Here is an 18,736-nt window from a genome sequence, read left to right as displayed (position 1 = left end):
AGGCACAGTCGGGAAAGATCACTGTCTGAGGCAGGCATGGAGAAGCTTTTTACATTGGAAAGCCACTTTTATTTAACTGAGATCCTATTAGGCTGCATACTGAGAATTTAACAAGTATGACAAAATTTCATACTTTTGTTGATATATTTACAAAATTTTAATTAAAGCCTGCTATTATATGAGGACTTTAAACAAGTAAAAATTCAAAGACATTTATTTATTACTTAGACAATAAATCATTTAATTACTTTGCGATTGCTTATTGTGAGATAGGAATCAGATATTTGGTTCCAACATGGTTAACCATATCTTTAACTGGTCCTCCAACTGAATATCCATTATCTGAGATCTCAAGCGCATTTTAATTTGTGTCACATATGAAAATGTTGATTCACAAAAATAGGTTGTACTAAAACAAGACAGCATTCGACAAGCATGTTGATGTAGACATTGGTATTCAATGGTATTTTTCCATATTTCAATGGGATCCTTCTTTAAAAGAAAATAGAGACTTCAGAATATTATCTTCTGAGAATACAATCAATTCCATCTGTAAGTCATCAGGTGCTTTGGAGGTATCAACCAGGTGTGGTTAAAATGCTAGTTTTGGTGTGGGATCATGTTTCTCAAAATCTGCAAACCTTTCATTGTATTTTTCAATCAGGGAGTCTAGAACAGCTGTATATTCTTTCACGTTGGATTTCCTAAATGAAATGTTCGTATCCTGTTCATTAGTTACCTTTGCCAGTTCAAGTGTTCAGCTGGAAGTTCCGAACCGGTAAGGAGAGTTTTGAAAAAGTCAGCTTTTTCCAAAATGCCTGGATTTTAGCCACATAGTATATATAGATTTAGTTTTATATTGCAATAAAATTTCAGATCATTTTGCTTTGACATTACCTCACAAAAATGCAGTATTACTGCAGAAATCCTTTGATAATTCACATGGTTCAATTATTCCTCAAAAAATCTTGTCATTTGTTTTCACAAAGATACAAGATTTACAAGTTTTGTTCTTGTGACAACCAGTGCATTTTAGAATGATACGGCAGATCCACACAATGTTTTACCATCAAACAGAAGCATGTTGCAAAATTGGTGATGCCATGATACATTTGCTCAGATTTCGCTTACAATACCTGTAACTTTCTTTAGTGTGCCATTTAAAACAGTAGATTTGGGAAAGCGATTCTGTTGATGCAAAGGCAATGAAAGGAATCCAAGTATCTGAATCTGGCAATGCTTTTTGTAATAAGGCAACAGGTCCTTCATGTTTTCCTCTCATGGAAGGTGCACCATCTGTACATGCACTTAGTAAATTGCATAAGTTCAGTTTTATTTTACTGTATGTTTGTTTGAAGATAGAGAAGATGTCAACTTCATAGTATTCGCCGTAAGGGTACCCAAAGCCAATAACTCCTTGTGGCCATGAAAATCTGCATTTATAACACGAATAAAAATAACACCTGCGCTGAGTCAGGAATGTCAGTGGATACATTCAAGGCAATTGAATAATAAATGCCTTCGCTTTGGCATATTGTATGAAGTTGTTCCGTTATATGGAGGGCTAATTCACTTTGCCGATCAGTTATGGTCCTATTTGAGAGAGGCAGTTGTTTGTACTTATTAACCTTATCTCAATTTAAACATCCTCAAACTTAAACAATGCATTCTTTTATGATCCTCAAATGGCTTACATCTTCTTCCAAGTATTTTAGAAGTTGCTTCAATTATGTCATTCCCTTGTCCTGATAGAGTTTTAAATACTTGCTGCTACTGCTTTTGAGCTTTCACTTTCTTAATGGCAGACTTTCAAAGTTTTCCTTCCAGTTTGGCATAATTGTGGTTCTTATCAGTTGCATAATGTTGACATGCTTTGTATTTCTTAAATGTTGCAATTATGGCATCGCAGACCAATCATATCATTTTACCTTTCACAGCATCTACATTACACTGCAATTCCCATTCTTCATTGAATATTCTGCTTACTTCCTTTAATGTTCTTTTCTTAGTTATTGACATGACTGGGTTACCAGTTTAAAAAAAAAATTAAATGGACACAGATTTAAAAAGATGGATTTAGTATTGCGGACAAATAGGCAGAAGGCGCAACTAGTACCCCAAAAGGCCGGGTGTTTATTTACTTGATATGCATCATGACAATGCATAGGTACAAAGATTTTTTATGAATACACTCTATTTTTTAAATTTTAAAAAATTAGCTTGTTCTCTCTTCATGTACCTGCGTTACCCACTGATCTCCAGCATTTTTTTGTTCAGTACAGATACCAGCATCTGCAGTCATTTGCTCCTGACTACTGATTTTGATCAAGACCAATTTACCGCTTGGTACCAAAGTGCTCTTTTCTCAAGGCAGGCAGTCAGTCAGTTGAGTGTCTGCTGTAGGTCTGAACTTTCAAATTCTGATATCAAAGGTTTTTCATGTCCTTAAAAAAAGCTTAACATCCATTTTATTGGATAATACCCTGAAATTAGTGTGGCATGGAGAGGGTTATGTTTCATAATAATTGTACATAGCTGAACAGAGCAAAAAGAAAAATAAAAAATATTAGAAAAATTTGAGTGCCAAAAAAGAATTCTACATGATCTAAATATTACCAAGGACAATACTGTGATTCACTGGTCTCACGTCTTTTATTTTCAATTCAATAAATCAAACAGCGATTAAGAAATATGCTGAGAGCAGACACTGTGTAAAATGAATGACAGTGGTGACAATCTAAATCCACAATGTCATAGGAGAGAGGAATTAAGGTGCAATTCAGAGATCATTTACCACCTTAATAGTTAGAATGGCTATGTTTATCTTTTGAACAGAAAAGTTCAAACATCATGTTACATTAAGACCACTTAAAAACACATTTATAGCAAGTTCAACAAAGAATTGTACATGCAGTGAACTACTTTAGAAAGGAGTAACTGTATTTAAAGCCAAAAGATAATATCATAAGCTCATAACACCATACTTGAAATATGAGGTAGTCCTGAATTCACAGCCATTTCATTTGAAAAGGTGCAGAACAGTGGAATTAATGATTGCTACAGCAAAATTCTGGCACAGACATGGAGTGCAAAATGTGTGCTACAAATCTCTCTTATCTTAGTTTGCAGTTTGATCAGCCTGACAGACAAAAACTTTCATTAAAGTAATCCCTTCAATGTACTGCAATGCTCAATATTGTATCAAAGCCAGGAATGACAAATTTATTCATACAGATCAGTGTCATAAATTTGGGGCTATGAGACTCTTTGAAAGGACAGACAGGAAGGAAGGTCACAGGGTAACATTACTAATACAGGATGGAATGAATACAATAGCAAGAAATAACCTTGGATCAGAAGACACAGAATCTACTTGACTGGAGGCAAGAAATAAAAAGGAGAAGATGACACTGGTAGGAATAGTCAAAAGCTCCCTGATGTGGTGGGACAAAGTAAATCAGGAGATAATGAGAAATAATAAAGCAGTACATTAATCATGGGTTACTTTAATCTTCGTGTAGATTGGGATAGTAAGATTGGCAGAAGTAGTCGTAAGGAAGAATTCAGGAATGCATTCAGACAGTTTCCTAGACAATACTTTGCAGATCAAATCAGGGATCAGACTATTTTGGATTGATGTGTAACGAGGCAAGCTTCATAAATTATGTCAGGGTAACAGATCTCCTCAGGAACAGTGACCATAACATGGTAGAATTAGCATTCAGTTTGATAGGGAGGAATTTGGGTCAGAAACATCTGTAATTATATTTACTTAAGCTTATCACAAAGGAATGACTACAGAGCTAGCTGGTCTGGATTAGAAAATGAGTTTAGCAGTAAAGACTGGTGAGGAATGATGGCAGATGTTCAAGAAAATAGTTCATGGCTCACAGCATATATATATCCCAATGAGAAAGGCGACTTTTAGAAAGGGAATCCATTAACCCTGGTTAATCAGGGAAGATAAGGGTAGCATCAAATCAAAACAACAAATATACAAATGTGACAAAGATTGGTGGTGAACCAGAGGATTGGAAAAGTTTTAAAAAACACAACTAAAGAGGGAGAAGATAAACTTTGAGAGTAAGCTTGCAAGTAAAATCAAGATAGATAATGGACAAGGAGTTGCTTAAATATTTGAAAGAGAAGAGATGGGCCAATGTTAACACAGACCCCTTAGAGAACAAGGCTGGAAAAATAATAATGGGGAACCAAGAAAGAGCAATGGAGTTCAACGAATACTTTGCATCAGTCTTCACGGTAGAAGACACTAATAACATTCTAAAATTACTAAATAATTAAGACACAAAAGGAAGATAGGTATTTTTACAATTGCAATCATGAGAGAAAAAATGCTAGGGAATCTAATAGGGCAAATAACCAATATATCCTATGGATCTAATGATATGCACCGTAGGTAGCAAGAGATCATGGGTGGACTTGGGAGTAATCCTCTAAGAATCCTTAGATTCTGGAAAAGTCCCATAGGAATTCTCAACCTAGCAAGTCTTATGAAGTCAAGGAGGCAAAAGGCTATTTAGCTTAACAGCTTACTGAGAACATGTTAGAGACTAGTATAAAGGACGCAATCACAGAGCATTCAACAATACATAATATGATCAAGCAAAGCCAGCATGGTTTCAAAAAAAGGAAATCATGCCTAAAAATTAATTAGATATCTTTGAGGCGGCAACAAACATGAATGAAGAAGGGGAAGCAGTAAAAGTAATGTATTTGGGTTTTCGGAGGGCTTTTAATAAGGTACCACACATTAAGCTACTTAAGACCCCATGGTATGAGAGACAGTATGTTAGTATCGATAGCAGATTGACTAATTAGTAGAAGATAGAGAGTTGGGATAAGGAAACATTTTCAGAACAGAAAACTGCAAATTATGGACTGCAACAGGGATAGGTGCTGGGGGCACATTATTTCCAATACATTTCAATGACTTGGATGAGGTAAGAGAATGCAGCATAGTTATGTTTGCAGATGACACAAAAATGGGTAGGAAGGCAAGCGGTGAGGATGATGCAATCTGCAGAGGGACATAAGCAGATTAAACAAATGGACAAAATTTTGAAACATAATGTACAGCAACTGAAGCAGCTAATGCTGGGTATGGATGGACTGTCTTATGAGGAGAGGTTACGCTAGTTAGGCCTGCACTCATAGGAGTTTAGAAGAATGAGAGACAACAGATTAAAACACAAATTTTTTAGGAAACCTAACGGGGTAAATGTGGAAAGGTTGTTTCCTCTTGTGGAAGAGTCTAGCACCAGAAGACAATCTCAGAAAAAAGGGATAGCCCATTTAAAATAGATGAAAATGGACTCTCTTCTCTGAATGAAACAGTCTGTGGAATACTTTATTATGCAATGCTGTTGAATCTGGGTCAATAAAGTGGAGATAAATAGATTTTTAATCAGTAATGAAATCGAGGGCTATGGGGAAAAGACAGGAAATTGGAGTTCTGGATTAGCAGATCAGCCATGATCTTACTGAATGGCAGAGCTGATTCAATGGGGCTGAATGGCTTACATCTGCTTCTATTTCTTATGATCTCACTTCCTGATAATTTAAAATCAGACCTAAATAGATGACAGATTTTCCTATGCTTCAACAACTCGACAGAGCAAAATGCTCAGAAAGCAGTGTGATCATTTTAAAATGAGTGAGAAAACTCATGTAACGCAAAATGAAGAGTCAGTTGCGCACACAGTCAACCTTTGCCAAAGTCTGAAAATAGCTCAGATTACTCATGGAATTGATTTGGCACAATTTAAATTCATGACTGCTTGTACACATTTTCCATATCTAGTTTATAACCCTGAAGGTACAGAAGGAAAACAGATACAAAACTGGCTTAGAGATAGGAAACATAGCAATGGTTAATTGATGCTTTACAGACTGGGATAATATTTGTAATGGAGTTTCTCCAGAGTTGAGACCCTTGCTTTACCTGACATATATTAATGATCTAGACCTTGACGTGGAGGACATGATTTCAGAATTTGCAGATAATGCAAAACTTACAAGCATTGTAAATTGTGACAAAGATAGTGTTGAACTGCAGAAGGACAGAGAATTGGTGAACTGAATGGATAGGCAGCAATTGAAGTTCGAGGTGGAAAAGTGTGAGCCACAAACCCGAATACTGTATGATCAGGAAACTCCACATAAAGTTATCCTCCACTGGATGTCTTTTGCTTCTTTTTAAACATTTCATAGACCCCAGAAGTCAGTGTAGAAAGAAACAGGTAGATAGGATAGTGAAGGTGACATTTGGTATGCTTTCCTTTATTGGACAGAGCATTGAGTACAGGAGTTGGAAGGTCATATTGCAGCTGTACAGAACATTTGTTCGGCCACTTTTGGAATATTATGTGCAATTCTGGTCTCCAGAAGGATGCTGTGAAACTTGAAAGGGTTCAGCAAATACTTACAAGGATGTTGCCAGGATTGGAGGATTTGAGCCATAGGGAGAGGCTGAATGGGCTGGTATTGTTTTCACCGGAGCATCGGAAGCTGAGGGGTGACCTTATAGAGGTGTATAAAATCATGAGGGGCATGGATAGGGTAAATAGACAAGGTATTTTCCTTGGGGTGGGGGAGTCCAGAACTACAGTGCATAGATTTAGGGTAAGAGGTGGAAAAATTTAAAAAGGACCAATGCCACTTTGGTGGAGGCTGGTACAATTATAACATTTAAAAGGTATTTGGATGGGTGTATGTACAGGAAAGGTTTAGAGGGATATGGGCTAAATGCTGGCAAATGGGACTTGATTAGGTTAGGATATCTGGTCAGCAAGGACGAGTTGGATTGAGGAGTCTGTTTCTAGAAAACAAAATTGGAAAAAGTGCCATATTTCATCCTGCTTTCATTTAGCTAATTTCTGGGTCCTGAAAATTGGAAGAAGCAAAAATGGCCCTTAGTAGAGTGATATACAGGAGATGGGAACTCCTGTCAGATATGGGAACTTAGGGAGAGTTTACATGTTACTGAGGATTATATTTGCAATAAATGCCGTTGGTTGCGAATTCTATCAGATCGACTGGATCAGTTGGAGCGACAGATCGAGGCAATGAGGAATTTACAAGAGCAAGGGGGTGTGATGGATGGCAGTTTACAGGACGGGAGAAAAGTCGCAGATACAGTCACATAGATGGGTTAACTCCTGGAAAGATAAGAGAGGAAGGCAGGTAGTACAGGAACCTTTTGTGGCCATACCCAATGCAAACAAGTATGCTACCTTGGAAAATGTAGGGGTTGACGGATTCTCAGGGGAATGTAGCACCTAAGACTGGCTCAAATGCAATTAGAGGTACGTCAGGTTCCCAGAGAACAATTGTGTTAGGGTACTCTCTAGTCAGAGGCACAGACAGACGTTTCCATGGCCAGCAGCGAAAAATTAGATTGGTGTGTTGCCTCTCTGGTGTCTGGATCAAGGATGTCTCAGAGAGGGTGCAGAATGTTCTCAAAGGGGAAAGGGGGTCAGCTGGTCATGGAAGGTCAATGACATAGGAAGGGAAAAGGATGAGATTCTGAAAGAAGAGTATAGAAAGTTAGGCAGGAATTTGAAAAGGAGGTCCTCAAGAGTAATAATATCTGGACTACATCCGGTTTGCAAGCTAGTGAGGGTAGGAATAGGATGATAGAGCAGATGAATGCTTCGCTGGAGAGCTGGTGTATGGAAGAATGGCACCAAAATTGGAGGTGTAGTGGACAGTGAAGAAAGTTACCTCAGAATGCAACGGGAGCTTGATCAGATGGGCCAACGGGCTGAGAAGTGGCAGATGGAGTTTAATTTAGATTAAGGCGAAGTGCTGCATTTTGGGAAAGCAAATCTTAGCAGGACTTCCACACTTAATGGTAAGGTCCTCGGGAGTGTTGCTTAACAAAGAGACCTTGGAGTGCAGGTTCATAGCGCCTTGCAAGTGGAGTCACTGGTAGATAGGATAGTGAAGACGACGTTTGGAATGCTTTCCTCTACTGGTCAGAGTACTGAGGACTGGAGTTGGGAGGTCACATTGCGGCTATACAGCACATTAGCTCAACCACTTTTGGTATATTGTGTGCAGTTCTGGTCTCCTTCCTATCGGCAGGATGTTGTGAAACTTGAAGGGGTTCAGAAAAGATTTAGAAGGATGTTGCCAGGGTTGGAGAGTTTGAGCTACTGGGAGAAGTTGAATAACTGGGACTGTTTTCCCTGGAGCATCGGAGGCTGAGGTGTGGCCTTTTAGAGGTTTATAAAATCAGGAGGAGAATGGATGGAATAAATAGACAAAGTCTTTTCCTGTGGTGGGGAGTCCAGAACTCGAGGGCATAGGTTTAGGGTGAAGGAAAAGATATAAAAAAGACCTAAGGGGCAACTTTTTCACGCAGAGGGTGGTACGTGTATGGAATGAGCTGCCAGAGGAAGTGGTGGAGGCTAATACAACTGCAACGTGTAAAAGGCATCTGGATGGGTATATGAATAGAAAAGGTTTGGAAGGATTTGGGCCGGGTGCTGGCAGGTGGGACTAGATTGGGTTGGGATATCTGGTTGGTATGGATGAGTTGGACCGAAGTGTCCATGACTCTTAATCAAATGATATAGGATTATCAGAATAGCACTCAAATCAACACAAGATGCAGTCGATTTTCCTTAAAAAAAAACCCTCAATTTGAAATGTGGTAAAACCTCCAGATTGAAGAATCAATTATGACACAGGGTCAGATAAGAGATCATTTTATAACAAATGTGTCCTACAAACAAGATCAAGGTTCATTTGTATCTTAATTCCATTTATCTACTTAGTCTACAAACCTTACCACATAAATAAACAAGCTTTAACTCACACATTTTGTTGCCTTCTTTGTCATATCCATGAAGATAAACAGCTCCTGTTTCAAAGGTCCATCGAGGAAGGTTGGACTCACTTAAATCTGTCATCCAAGTGAAAATATAATCATACAGAAGATTGATCTCAATTTACAGAGCACAGTATATACTCCACCTGCTGACACTAACTACAAAACATATTAATATACAAGGATATCTTTAAATTCAAAGATCATGAAACTACTTTGCAAGTATATGAGTCTCAACTGTGAACAATTTCATACTTATGCTGAGTTAGCTGGCATCACCTTTACTACAATAACTGAAGTCTCAATAACTGTAACTTTGGTAGCACCAGTTACTGCAGAAATATACTACCTGCATTAACCAAGTATTATCCTTCTACAAACCATTCACGTTCTAAGTTGCAGTTTTGCTTCATATATTTCCTACACGTTGATTTTTAGTCAATATTGTGAGGAGGAATAGATTATCATGCAGTTTCCTCCTGACCTCACCTCACCTGCAGCCAACCCTCCAACTTTGTTGGACTCAATAATTTCCCCTCAACAGGCAGCACAAACAACAGATTCACTGCTTATTTACCTCACTGCAGCTTGTGGGGTCTTGTTACGTGCAGAATGGCCAACATACACCTATCACCACTGAAAATAAATTTACTACAGTAGAACAAGACTTTTCTCAAACATATGGTATTTTAGTGAGATGTTAAAAATTGCCAAGCCTTTATTTCCTCAATAAGATACAGACAGAACAAATGTAAACATAAGACAACTGGTCTTGAAGTCAAATTTGCAAAATATACTGTGAAACAAAATTGGAAGTAATTGTCATTTTACATATATTTCCATATGCTAGCAACTTACCATGAACAGAAAATTCTTTTCTCCATTGAAAGCTGTCATCAATCATTTTCAACGTGTCATCCACATTGTTATGTCTCCATTGTAGATAACTGTCAACCCAGCCATCATCTTGTTTTAGTCTTTCAACATCTCGGGAATCATATTTCTCAGACTTGTCTGCAGGAAAAGACACTGCTATTAGAAAACTGAAGGAATCTTCCCAAAATACAAATTCTTGATTTTTGTTTACTTTGTCTTTTTTTTTAAAAACTAAGTGCAGTAACAATCTACAGGCACTCTCTATTTCAGACAGTGTAGCTAAAATCAAACAGTTCACACTCATCTGTTATTCAAATTCTTAATTTGTCCAGGTCAGAAAATTTGCTTGGAATTACCTACAAAATTGGGGAAGGAGGAAAATCTCAGAGCACTAAAAAATGTCAGATACAGATAACATCCATGTAAAAACAGATTAAAAGCATTCCTTAAAACACTAGTGATTTAAAATTATAAGGATTATTCAGGCCTTGCCACAAAAGTACAAATTACAAAGATGGCTGTTGAATGCATCAAGCTCTTTGGATACTGAGGGTTTTCACAGGGAGCAAAGCAGAAAGTAATACTGTAGCAGGAAGAAAATTTCCAAAACTTGTATGCATTAAACAAAGTCAACAGTGTGAACTTTTACCATATTTATCATGTTATCAGAATTTGATGTAGACTTCCAGTAAGATGGCAGCAAAATAGGTTGCTCCAGCTGGAGCTCCTCCACTCCACCCATTCTTTTTGATCTTTTCTTACTCATTCCTCCCCTCCCCCTCCCCTCCTCCCCTCCCCCCTCCCCCCACCAACTTCCAGTGGCCTCAGACTCCCAGCCTCTGCCTCCAAAAAGGTGAACAATGGTCAGCAGCCCGAAACAGCGACAGTGACCCATTCTGGAGCAGCAGTAGCGGCATAGTGTGATGCGTGGTGTCAGCCAGCGGCCAGACCAGTGAGATAGCACTATCAACAGTGTAGATGATAGCATTAAATTACAAAGGGTTATTGATAGATTAGGTTAAAACTGGGCAGATGGTGTTCAACATAAGCAAGTATAAGGTTATCCATTTTGGATTGAGAAAGGATAAGTCAGGGTACTTTCTAGAATCCATCAACTTAAATACAGTGGATGCTGAAAGAGACCTAGGGGTTTAGCTGTATAGATCTTCAAAATGCCATGGACACGACACAGGAAATAATTGAGAAAGGTAATGGAATGCTGCCAGTTATATCTAGAGGACTGGAGTATAAGGATGCAGAGGCTATGCTGCACTTATATAAAATCCTGGTTAGATCCCCATTTGGACTACTGCACGCAGATTTAGGCACCACACTGAGGTAGGATATATTGGCCTTCTAGGGAGTAGCTTTACAAGAATGATACATGGTTTTCAATGTTTAAACAACAAAGAGAAATTATAAAAGTTAGGCCTATTTCCTCTGGGATTTAGAAGGTTAAAGGGTAATCTGATCAAAGGGACAATCATGAGAGTAGATAAACCGTTTTTGAGGTTGAGGATTCGAGAACGAGGGTGCATAGTCTGAGAATTAGGACTAGACCATTCAGGAGAAATGTTAGGAAGCACTTCTACTTATAAAGGATAGTCAATGTTTGGGACTCTTTTCCACAGATGGCATGAATGTGAGATCAGCTGTTAATTTTAACTCCGAGATGGATACATTTTTGCTGATCAAACATTTTAAGGGATACGGGCTAAAGGCAGGTGTTTGCATTTAGGCTGCATTTTAGCCATAATGTCATTGAATAGCAGAACTGGCTTGAGGGGTTGAATGGCCTGTTTATCCAATCAGAGAAACAGGAACAGATCTCAAATCAAACCTGAAAGGTTTCTCATAGATATGCATCCTAAGTACCTTTGGGTCTATTGCCTTAACTGGGAAATTGCAGTCTTAATTCATATGCAAAAAACTTCCATTACATCTCAATGTTGGGCAATTATTTAAATTTTTTTGGAAATGAAGTGAAATTCCAAAAATAATTTTTAAATATATATGTTGAGTGTAAAAACCCAAGATTTGTAGTCTGGTTGAAATAATGCTCCCAATATGCCTCCTGACAGAAAAAAAAACACAACCAGTGTCTCAGCCTGATTTATTTGGTATTCCGAGCTGAAAATGTGTTGCTGGAAAAGCGCAGCAGGTCAGGCAGCATCCAAGGAACAGGAGAATAGACGTTTCGGGCGTAAGCCCTTCTTCAGGAATATTTGGTATTCCAACAGGCATTCTAATAAGCTTTCTTAGAATGCAGATTTTTTTTCATTGAGGGATGTGGGCATTGCTGGTTAGGCTAACATTTATTTCCCATCCCCAGATGCTTTCAAGAATGTGATGATGAGATCCTTCTTGAACTGCTGCAGTCCACTTGATGTGAATACACTCACAATGTTGTTAGTGAGGGAGTTCCAGGATTTTGGCCCAGCGACATGAATAGTAATTTATTTTCACGGCAGGTTGTTGAGCGACTTGGAGTTCCCAGTGTATCTGCTGCCCTTTTCCTTCTAGGTGCTAGTGATCGTGAGTTGGAAGGTGCTGGCTAAGGAGAATTGCTGAGTTTCTCCAGTGCATCTTATAAATGAAGAAATTAAAGTTCATTACTTTTCTGCAATATTTTATTTTTAACACAGGGTGGTGCTCTAACAAATCTTCACTTGCTGTTCAGCAGCACAAATTGAGCTTCCTAGTACAGTTTACTCCTCTTAAATGAGTAATCTAGCCATAATTATCTGATCATTCAATTTATCTAACATTAATTATCAATTTTGCAGGGTTATTTAAGTTATTTCACTCAAAGTATTAAATAATCCTTCTTTACGATCATCAGGAATACATGGCATTGACTTGATCGTTAAGCTTCATGATTCAATTGCATTACTATCACTGAATTTCCCCCTCAAAATGCCAGGGATTATCAATGACCAGAAGGTTAATTGACCCAGCTTTATGAAATAATAAGGCCGCAGAGCAGATCAGAGGTTAGGAATTTTGCCGCAAGCAACTACCCAACAGACACCAAACAAGCAACAGTTATGTGACAGAATATTCTCAAACTGTCTGGATACGTGCAGCTGTATGATTCAAGAAACTTAACACTATCCCAGAGTAAAACAATTTGCTTGCTTGGCAACTCTCTTTCCTTCGACCACCAGCGCTCATCACTACAAGATGCTCTGCAGCAACTCACCAATACTGCTCAACAGCACCTTCTAAACCTGCAACTTCTATCAACAAACACAAGGACAGCAGGAACGCATAAACACCAACACCTGCAGGTGCATTTCCAAGCCACACAAAATCCTGACTTTGAACTACATCACTGTTCCCTTGCTGTCACTGAGATAAAGACCTGGAATTCCTAAACATCACAATGTGTATATATACATTATTTAGATGGGGAGAAATTTAAGCAAGCAACTCACCATTGCCTTCAAGGAAAATAAGGGATTGTAAACAGAAAATAGCCTTTAATACCAAACATGTTCACATTAGATGAATGAATTTAAATGAAAACTCTCCCCAGTAGTTTCAATGAGACATGGCGATGTTTTGAGTATATCACTTTTCCAACTGGTAATAATTTGAAGTTTATAGTATATTTAAAATCTCAAATATCTTTATATGTTAGAACTATCCTTGCAATAAATCAAGGTAGTCATAATACTCCTTAAGGTTTTGGCTTGCTGTTTTCTGTAATTGTCAAACTTCAAACAGCAAAACACTGCACAACTGCCTGTCCATATCAGTTTTCAATATAATTGCCAAACAGCTTGCTTCTTGAATCAAAGATAGCCATTAAAACATAGCTGCCAACTGACACAGTAATCTACAAAGTGTGCTGTCCACATTGTCACAGGAAATCACCAGCTTGCATCGACCTTCCCAGATGCACATAATGGCAAACATATCACAGCCTTAACTTAAAAGAAAGATGTGCAGCTGCTGTTTTATGTTGTATTTACACTGCAACACTGTCTACAGAGTGTAGATCTGGGGAGGCGATGGCTTAGTGGTATTATCACTGGATTGTTAATGCAGAAACTCAAATAATCTTCTGGAGATCCATATTCTGGGAATCTGGAATTAAGGGTTTAATGACAACCATGAAACCGTTGTTGGGAAAACCTATATTCTTTACGGTAGAAAACTGCCATCCTTACCTGATCTGGTCTACATGTGACCCAGATCCATAGCAACATGGCTGTCTCTTAACTGCCCTCCGGGCAATTAGAAATGGGAAATAAATGCTGGCCTTGCCAGAGATGCCCACATCCCGTGAATAAGTTTAAGAAATGGTCACAATATCAGTTAAGGTTGGGCATTTCTCTGCAAGCAAGAAATAAGACATCAGTAATTTTGATTGCAATCTGATGGAGAAAAATATCAATGGCAAAGAGAAATGGTTTTCCTAATTAGATTGAAGTTACAAGAAAAACTACACAAATTTAAACAAGTGCAGGTCAGTTGGCCATTAGTGTCTTCTTTGTTAAAGCAACTCAAAGTTAATTCACTGCCCCATTCTTTCTGCTTCAAATACAGACCCAGCAGTCCCTTTAAAATTGGGAACCCATCACAAAGTTAATTTTCTCTTTCAGCTATAAATTATGAGAAAAGAATAAAGGCAGTGACCATCACTAAATATTAATTTAACAGAGACCAGTGGTTTCTCAATAATCTAAGCTAATTTACCAAGTAATTATTGGTTGTAATCTTGCTGTACTTAAGATATATATAGCACACAATCACAGGAGAAAGAAGAGAATTATAGTGTCCAGATTGAATTCAAAATCACAATATGGCAAGTTAGTTGAAGAAATCTGATCATTTATAGCTAAAACCAGGAAGATTTGCTTGAATGTTGTAAAGAGTCATCTTGTATATTCCCAAAGACTACCTCATAAACAGGGTTCTTCCTGGGCGTAACATCCTTTATATTATAATTCCCATGCAGGATAGAGAGATAGAGTAGTTATATTACTTAACTAAAACTGGACATCTGGACTAGTAAAGCATCAGAACTATAATTCAAATCCCATCAAGCCAGATTTAAAATTGTTTTCAATTTACACAAACATTGATCACCAAACTGTTGAATATTCATAAAATCCAGATAGATTTTATGTCCTTGCTGAAACAAAATAAACTTGTTACAGTCTGATGTGATTCCACTCTGATTCTTGGATTTGCCAAGAAACCTAATTGTATAAATTCGATAAATACTTCAGAAAGACAACCCACTATTTTCTCAGGGCAAGGTCCAGAAACAATAAATTCTGCTTTTGCCAGCAATGTCAGCATCCCAGGCCTTCAGTTTATTTAAAAATGACAGCATACAAACCTCTGGACCCCATAAATCCCAAAGAGGAGATGACATTATTCATGAAGAAATATGTTACAAACTCATTTCCATTTCAACCTATCCAGGTAAGTGGGGACAAACTCTTATTTTGCGTATAATTCTAACAGACTACAAACTTTGATTTATTATAGGCCAGTTATCCATGATATTAACATTACATCATAAGCTTTATCAAGACACACTTTAACACAATCATGCCCTGTTCATCATCAGGATGAAGTATTTTTAATTCTTTGAAATGTGAAATGATAGTGTCAAAATGGAAGAGGCTACAATCTATAAACTACATGTGTTTCACTTCCATGGTTGATGATATTAATTGAACTTTTGATATGAACTTCAATCTTTACCGATCTCTGCTGTTTGCCTTTCTTAAAACAAAACCTTCAGGAGGAAATCTCTGCAGCATGATAACAAGGCTAAATTACATAACCAGATTGCAATAACTTAGCCTGATTTTGAGTTGAGAAGGCTGAGGTGATCTACAAGACCATCAGATGTAGAAGCAGAATTAGGCCACTCAGTCATTGAGTGTCCATCGTTCAATGAGATCTCAGCTGATCTGATAATCCTCAACTCCACTTTCCTAATATTTCCCCATAATCCTTGATTCCCTTACTGATTAGAAAACTGTCCATCTCAGCCTGTAATATACTTAACGACCCAGCATTAACAGCACTCTGCAATAAAGAATACCATAGAAGAAATTAGCAAGGTTAGATTTCATGGAATACAGGGAGAACTAGCCATTTGGATACAGAACTGGCTCAAAGGTAGAAGACAGAGGGTGGTGGTGGAGGGCTGTTTTCAGACTGGAGGCCTGTGACCAGTGGAGTGCCACAAGGATTGGTGCTGGGTCCTCTACTTTTTATCATTTATATAAATGATTTGGATGTGAGCATAACAGGTACAGTTAGTAAGTTTGCAGATGACACCAAAATTGGAGGCTTAGTGGTCAGCAAAAAGGGATACCTCAGCTTACAAAAGAATCTGGACCAGATGGGCTGAGAAGTGACAGATGGAGTTTAATTCAGATAAATGCGAGGTGCTGCAGTTTGGGAAAGCAAATCTTAGCAGGACTTCCACATTTAATGATAAGGTCCTAGGGAGTGTTGCTGAACAAAGAGACCTTGGCGTGCAGGTCGATAGGATAGTGAAGGCGACGTTTGGTATGCTTTCCTTTATTGGTCAGAGTATTGAGTACAGGAGTTGGGAGGTCATGTTGCGGCTGTACAGGACATTGGCTAGGCCACTGTTGGAATATTGCGTGCAATTCTGGTCTCCTTCCTATCGGAAAGATGTTGTGAAACTTGAAAGGATTCAGAAAAGATTTACAAGGACATTGTCAGGGTTGGAGGATTTGAGCTATAGGGAGAGGCTGAACAGGCTGGGGCTGTTTTCCCTGGAGCGTCGGAGGCTGAGGGGTGACCTTATAGAGGTTTACAAAATTATGAGGGGCATGAATAGGGTAAATAGACAGTCTTTTTCCTGAGGTGCGGGAGTCCAGAACTACAGGGCATAGGTTTAGGGTGAGAGGGGAAAGATATAAGAGAGACCTAAGGGGCATATATTTCACACAGCGGGTGGTACATGTATGGAATGAGTTGCCAGAGGAAATGGTGGAGGCTAGTACAATTGCAACATTTAAAAGGCATTTGGATGGGTATATGAATAGGAAGGGTTTGGAGGGATATGAGGCCGGGTGCTGGCAGGTGGGACTAGATTGGGTTGGGATATCTGGTCGGCATGGACGTGTTGGACCGAAGGGTCTGTTTCCATGCTGTACATTCCTATGACTCTAACTGTGTCTGTCTATATGAATGAAGACTAGAATCAAAGAAGATTGGGTTTAAATCAAAGACTTATTTAAATTACCTTGATTAACTTCACTCTGTTAACCTATTGTATTGATTAAGTGTTCATTAATTTATTTAAACTATAAACTTGTCTGGTGTAGGTTCTTCAAGAAGTCTGATTAGGAACCATTTTGAGGGTATTTTTAGATTTGCTGTGTTGTAAACACAGGGTAGGGAGGTTGTTTCAATTTGAGGGCTATCAGTCTCGGTATCATAATACCAACTTGATACCTTATCAGAAGTCAGGTGACACCAGGTTATAGCCCAACAGGTTTACTTGAAATCACAAGCCTTTACCCTTTCTGATCTTGCCCACTCGAGTCCAACACTGGCTCCTCTACATCAGTAGTAACTTATCAAAAACCTTCTAAAAATCCAAATATATTGTACCCACTGCTTCCTGTTTATCTTTTTGATTAGTTACCTCCATCAAGAACTCTTGGAAGCATGTCAGGCATGATTTCTCCTTTGTGAAGGCATACTTACTTTGGTTGATCATATGATGCATTTCGAAATGCTCTGCTCTTCCATCCTTTAAAGCAGACTAACATTTTTTCAAATACAGACATTAGGCTAACTGCCCTTTACTTACATAGAACAATACAGCACAGAACAGGCCCTTCGGCCCTCGATGTTGCGCCGACCTGTGAACTATTCTCAGCTCGATCCCCCAACACTATCCCAAAATCATCCATATGCTTATCTAAGAATTGTTTAAATCTCCCTAATGTGGCTGAGTTGACCATCTTAGCAGGCAGGGCATTCTACGCCCTTACCTTTTGTATATGAAAGCATTGCATTAGCAGATCCTGAATTCTTGGGAACTTTTCCAGAATCTAAGGATTCTTGAAACATTGCTACCACTGCATTTACTATTTCTGTAGCTACTTCCTTTAATACCTTAGGATATTAGATCCAGGGGGCTTAACGGCCTTTAGGCCCATTAGTTTCCTGGGCACGTTTTCCTCTGGTCTGATTGTATTTATTTCCTTCCTCCTTTTGCCCCTTTATTATTTAAGCATTTGGAATGATATCAATGTCTTTTACTGTGAAGACTAATGCAAAATATTCTTTTAACTCCTTCGCCATTTCCTGATCGTCCATTGTTATTTCCCCAGCCTCATTCGCTAAGGGGCCTATGCTCACTTTGGCTTTTCTCTTCTTTCTTCATTCCCTTTGCTGTTACTTGCACGTTTATTATTTATGGTGGTTTAAAATTATGAAGAGTTTCAATAGTATTGATGTAAATAAACTATTTTCTCTGGTGGGAAATTCATAATCACTCAACTTTGCAAGGACATAACAGACGTTAAAGTCAGACATAGACCATTTAGGACTGAGAGAAGAACTTTTATCCACAAAAGATGCTGGAAATCTGGAACCTTCTGCTCAATTTTGTGGATGCTGGATTAATTGAAATTTTAAAGAATGTGATCCAACACCTTTTTTGTCAGGTAAGGGATACTGATCAAAAGTGAGCAAATAGCATCAAGGCACAGGTGAGGTAGTATCTAACTGAGGAGAAGAACAGGCCGAAGGAATGATTGGCTACTCCTGTTAAGATACTCCTCAACAAGTCCACATTTTTTCATTCAGTAACCAATCATGTACAACTACACAAAGTGAATGGCTGGAGAACTGGTTTCCAAGTGGTGATCCTGACAATCAGAAGTAAATGACAATGGAACAGTTTCTTAAAAGGTTTATGTATTTTTTTCAGTTATGTAGTTTAATTGGTTTTAATTATGGTGCTCACTTCCTTTTAAAATATCTAAG

At 38.3% G+C, this 18,736-nt stretch overlaps 1 protein-coding gene across 2 annotated transcripts in view; it reads right to left on the bottom strand.

Annotated features, from left to right (window-relative positions):
• mospd2 (motile sperm domain containing 2) overlaps positions 1–18,736 on the bottom strand; it is an 85,114-nt gene that overhangs the window by 59,967 nt on the left and 6,411 nt on the right. For both annotated transcript variants that reach the window (XM_043700564.2, XM_043700565.2), the window contains exons 3-4: positions 9,713–9,868; positions 8,843–8,929 (exon numbers count right to left, since the gene is read on the bottom strand). In XM_043700564.2, coding sequence (XP_043556499.2) covers positions 8,843–8,929; positions 9,713–9,868 — 243 coding nt within the window. The remainder of the gene's footprint in view (positions 1–8,842; positions 8,930–9,712; positions 9,869–18,736) is intronic.

Source organism: Chiloscyllium plagiosum, unplaced genomic scaffold (assembly GCF_037043375.1).
Source record: "Chiloscyllium plagiosum isolate Xiang-an unplaced genomic scaffold, Cpla_swu_hap1 HiC_scaffold_12, whole genome shotgun sequence".
NCBI classification, from domain to species: domain Eukaryota; kingdom Metazoa; phylum Chordata; class Chondrichthyes; order Orectolobiformes; family Hemiscylliidae; genus Chiloscyllium; species Chiloscyllium plagiosum.
Note: the sequence above shows the minus strand (reverse complement) of the source record. Positions and strands in the feature narration are given on the sequence as shown.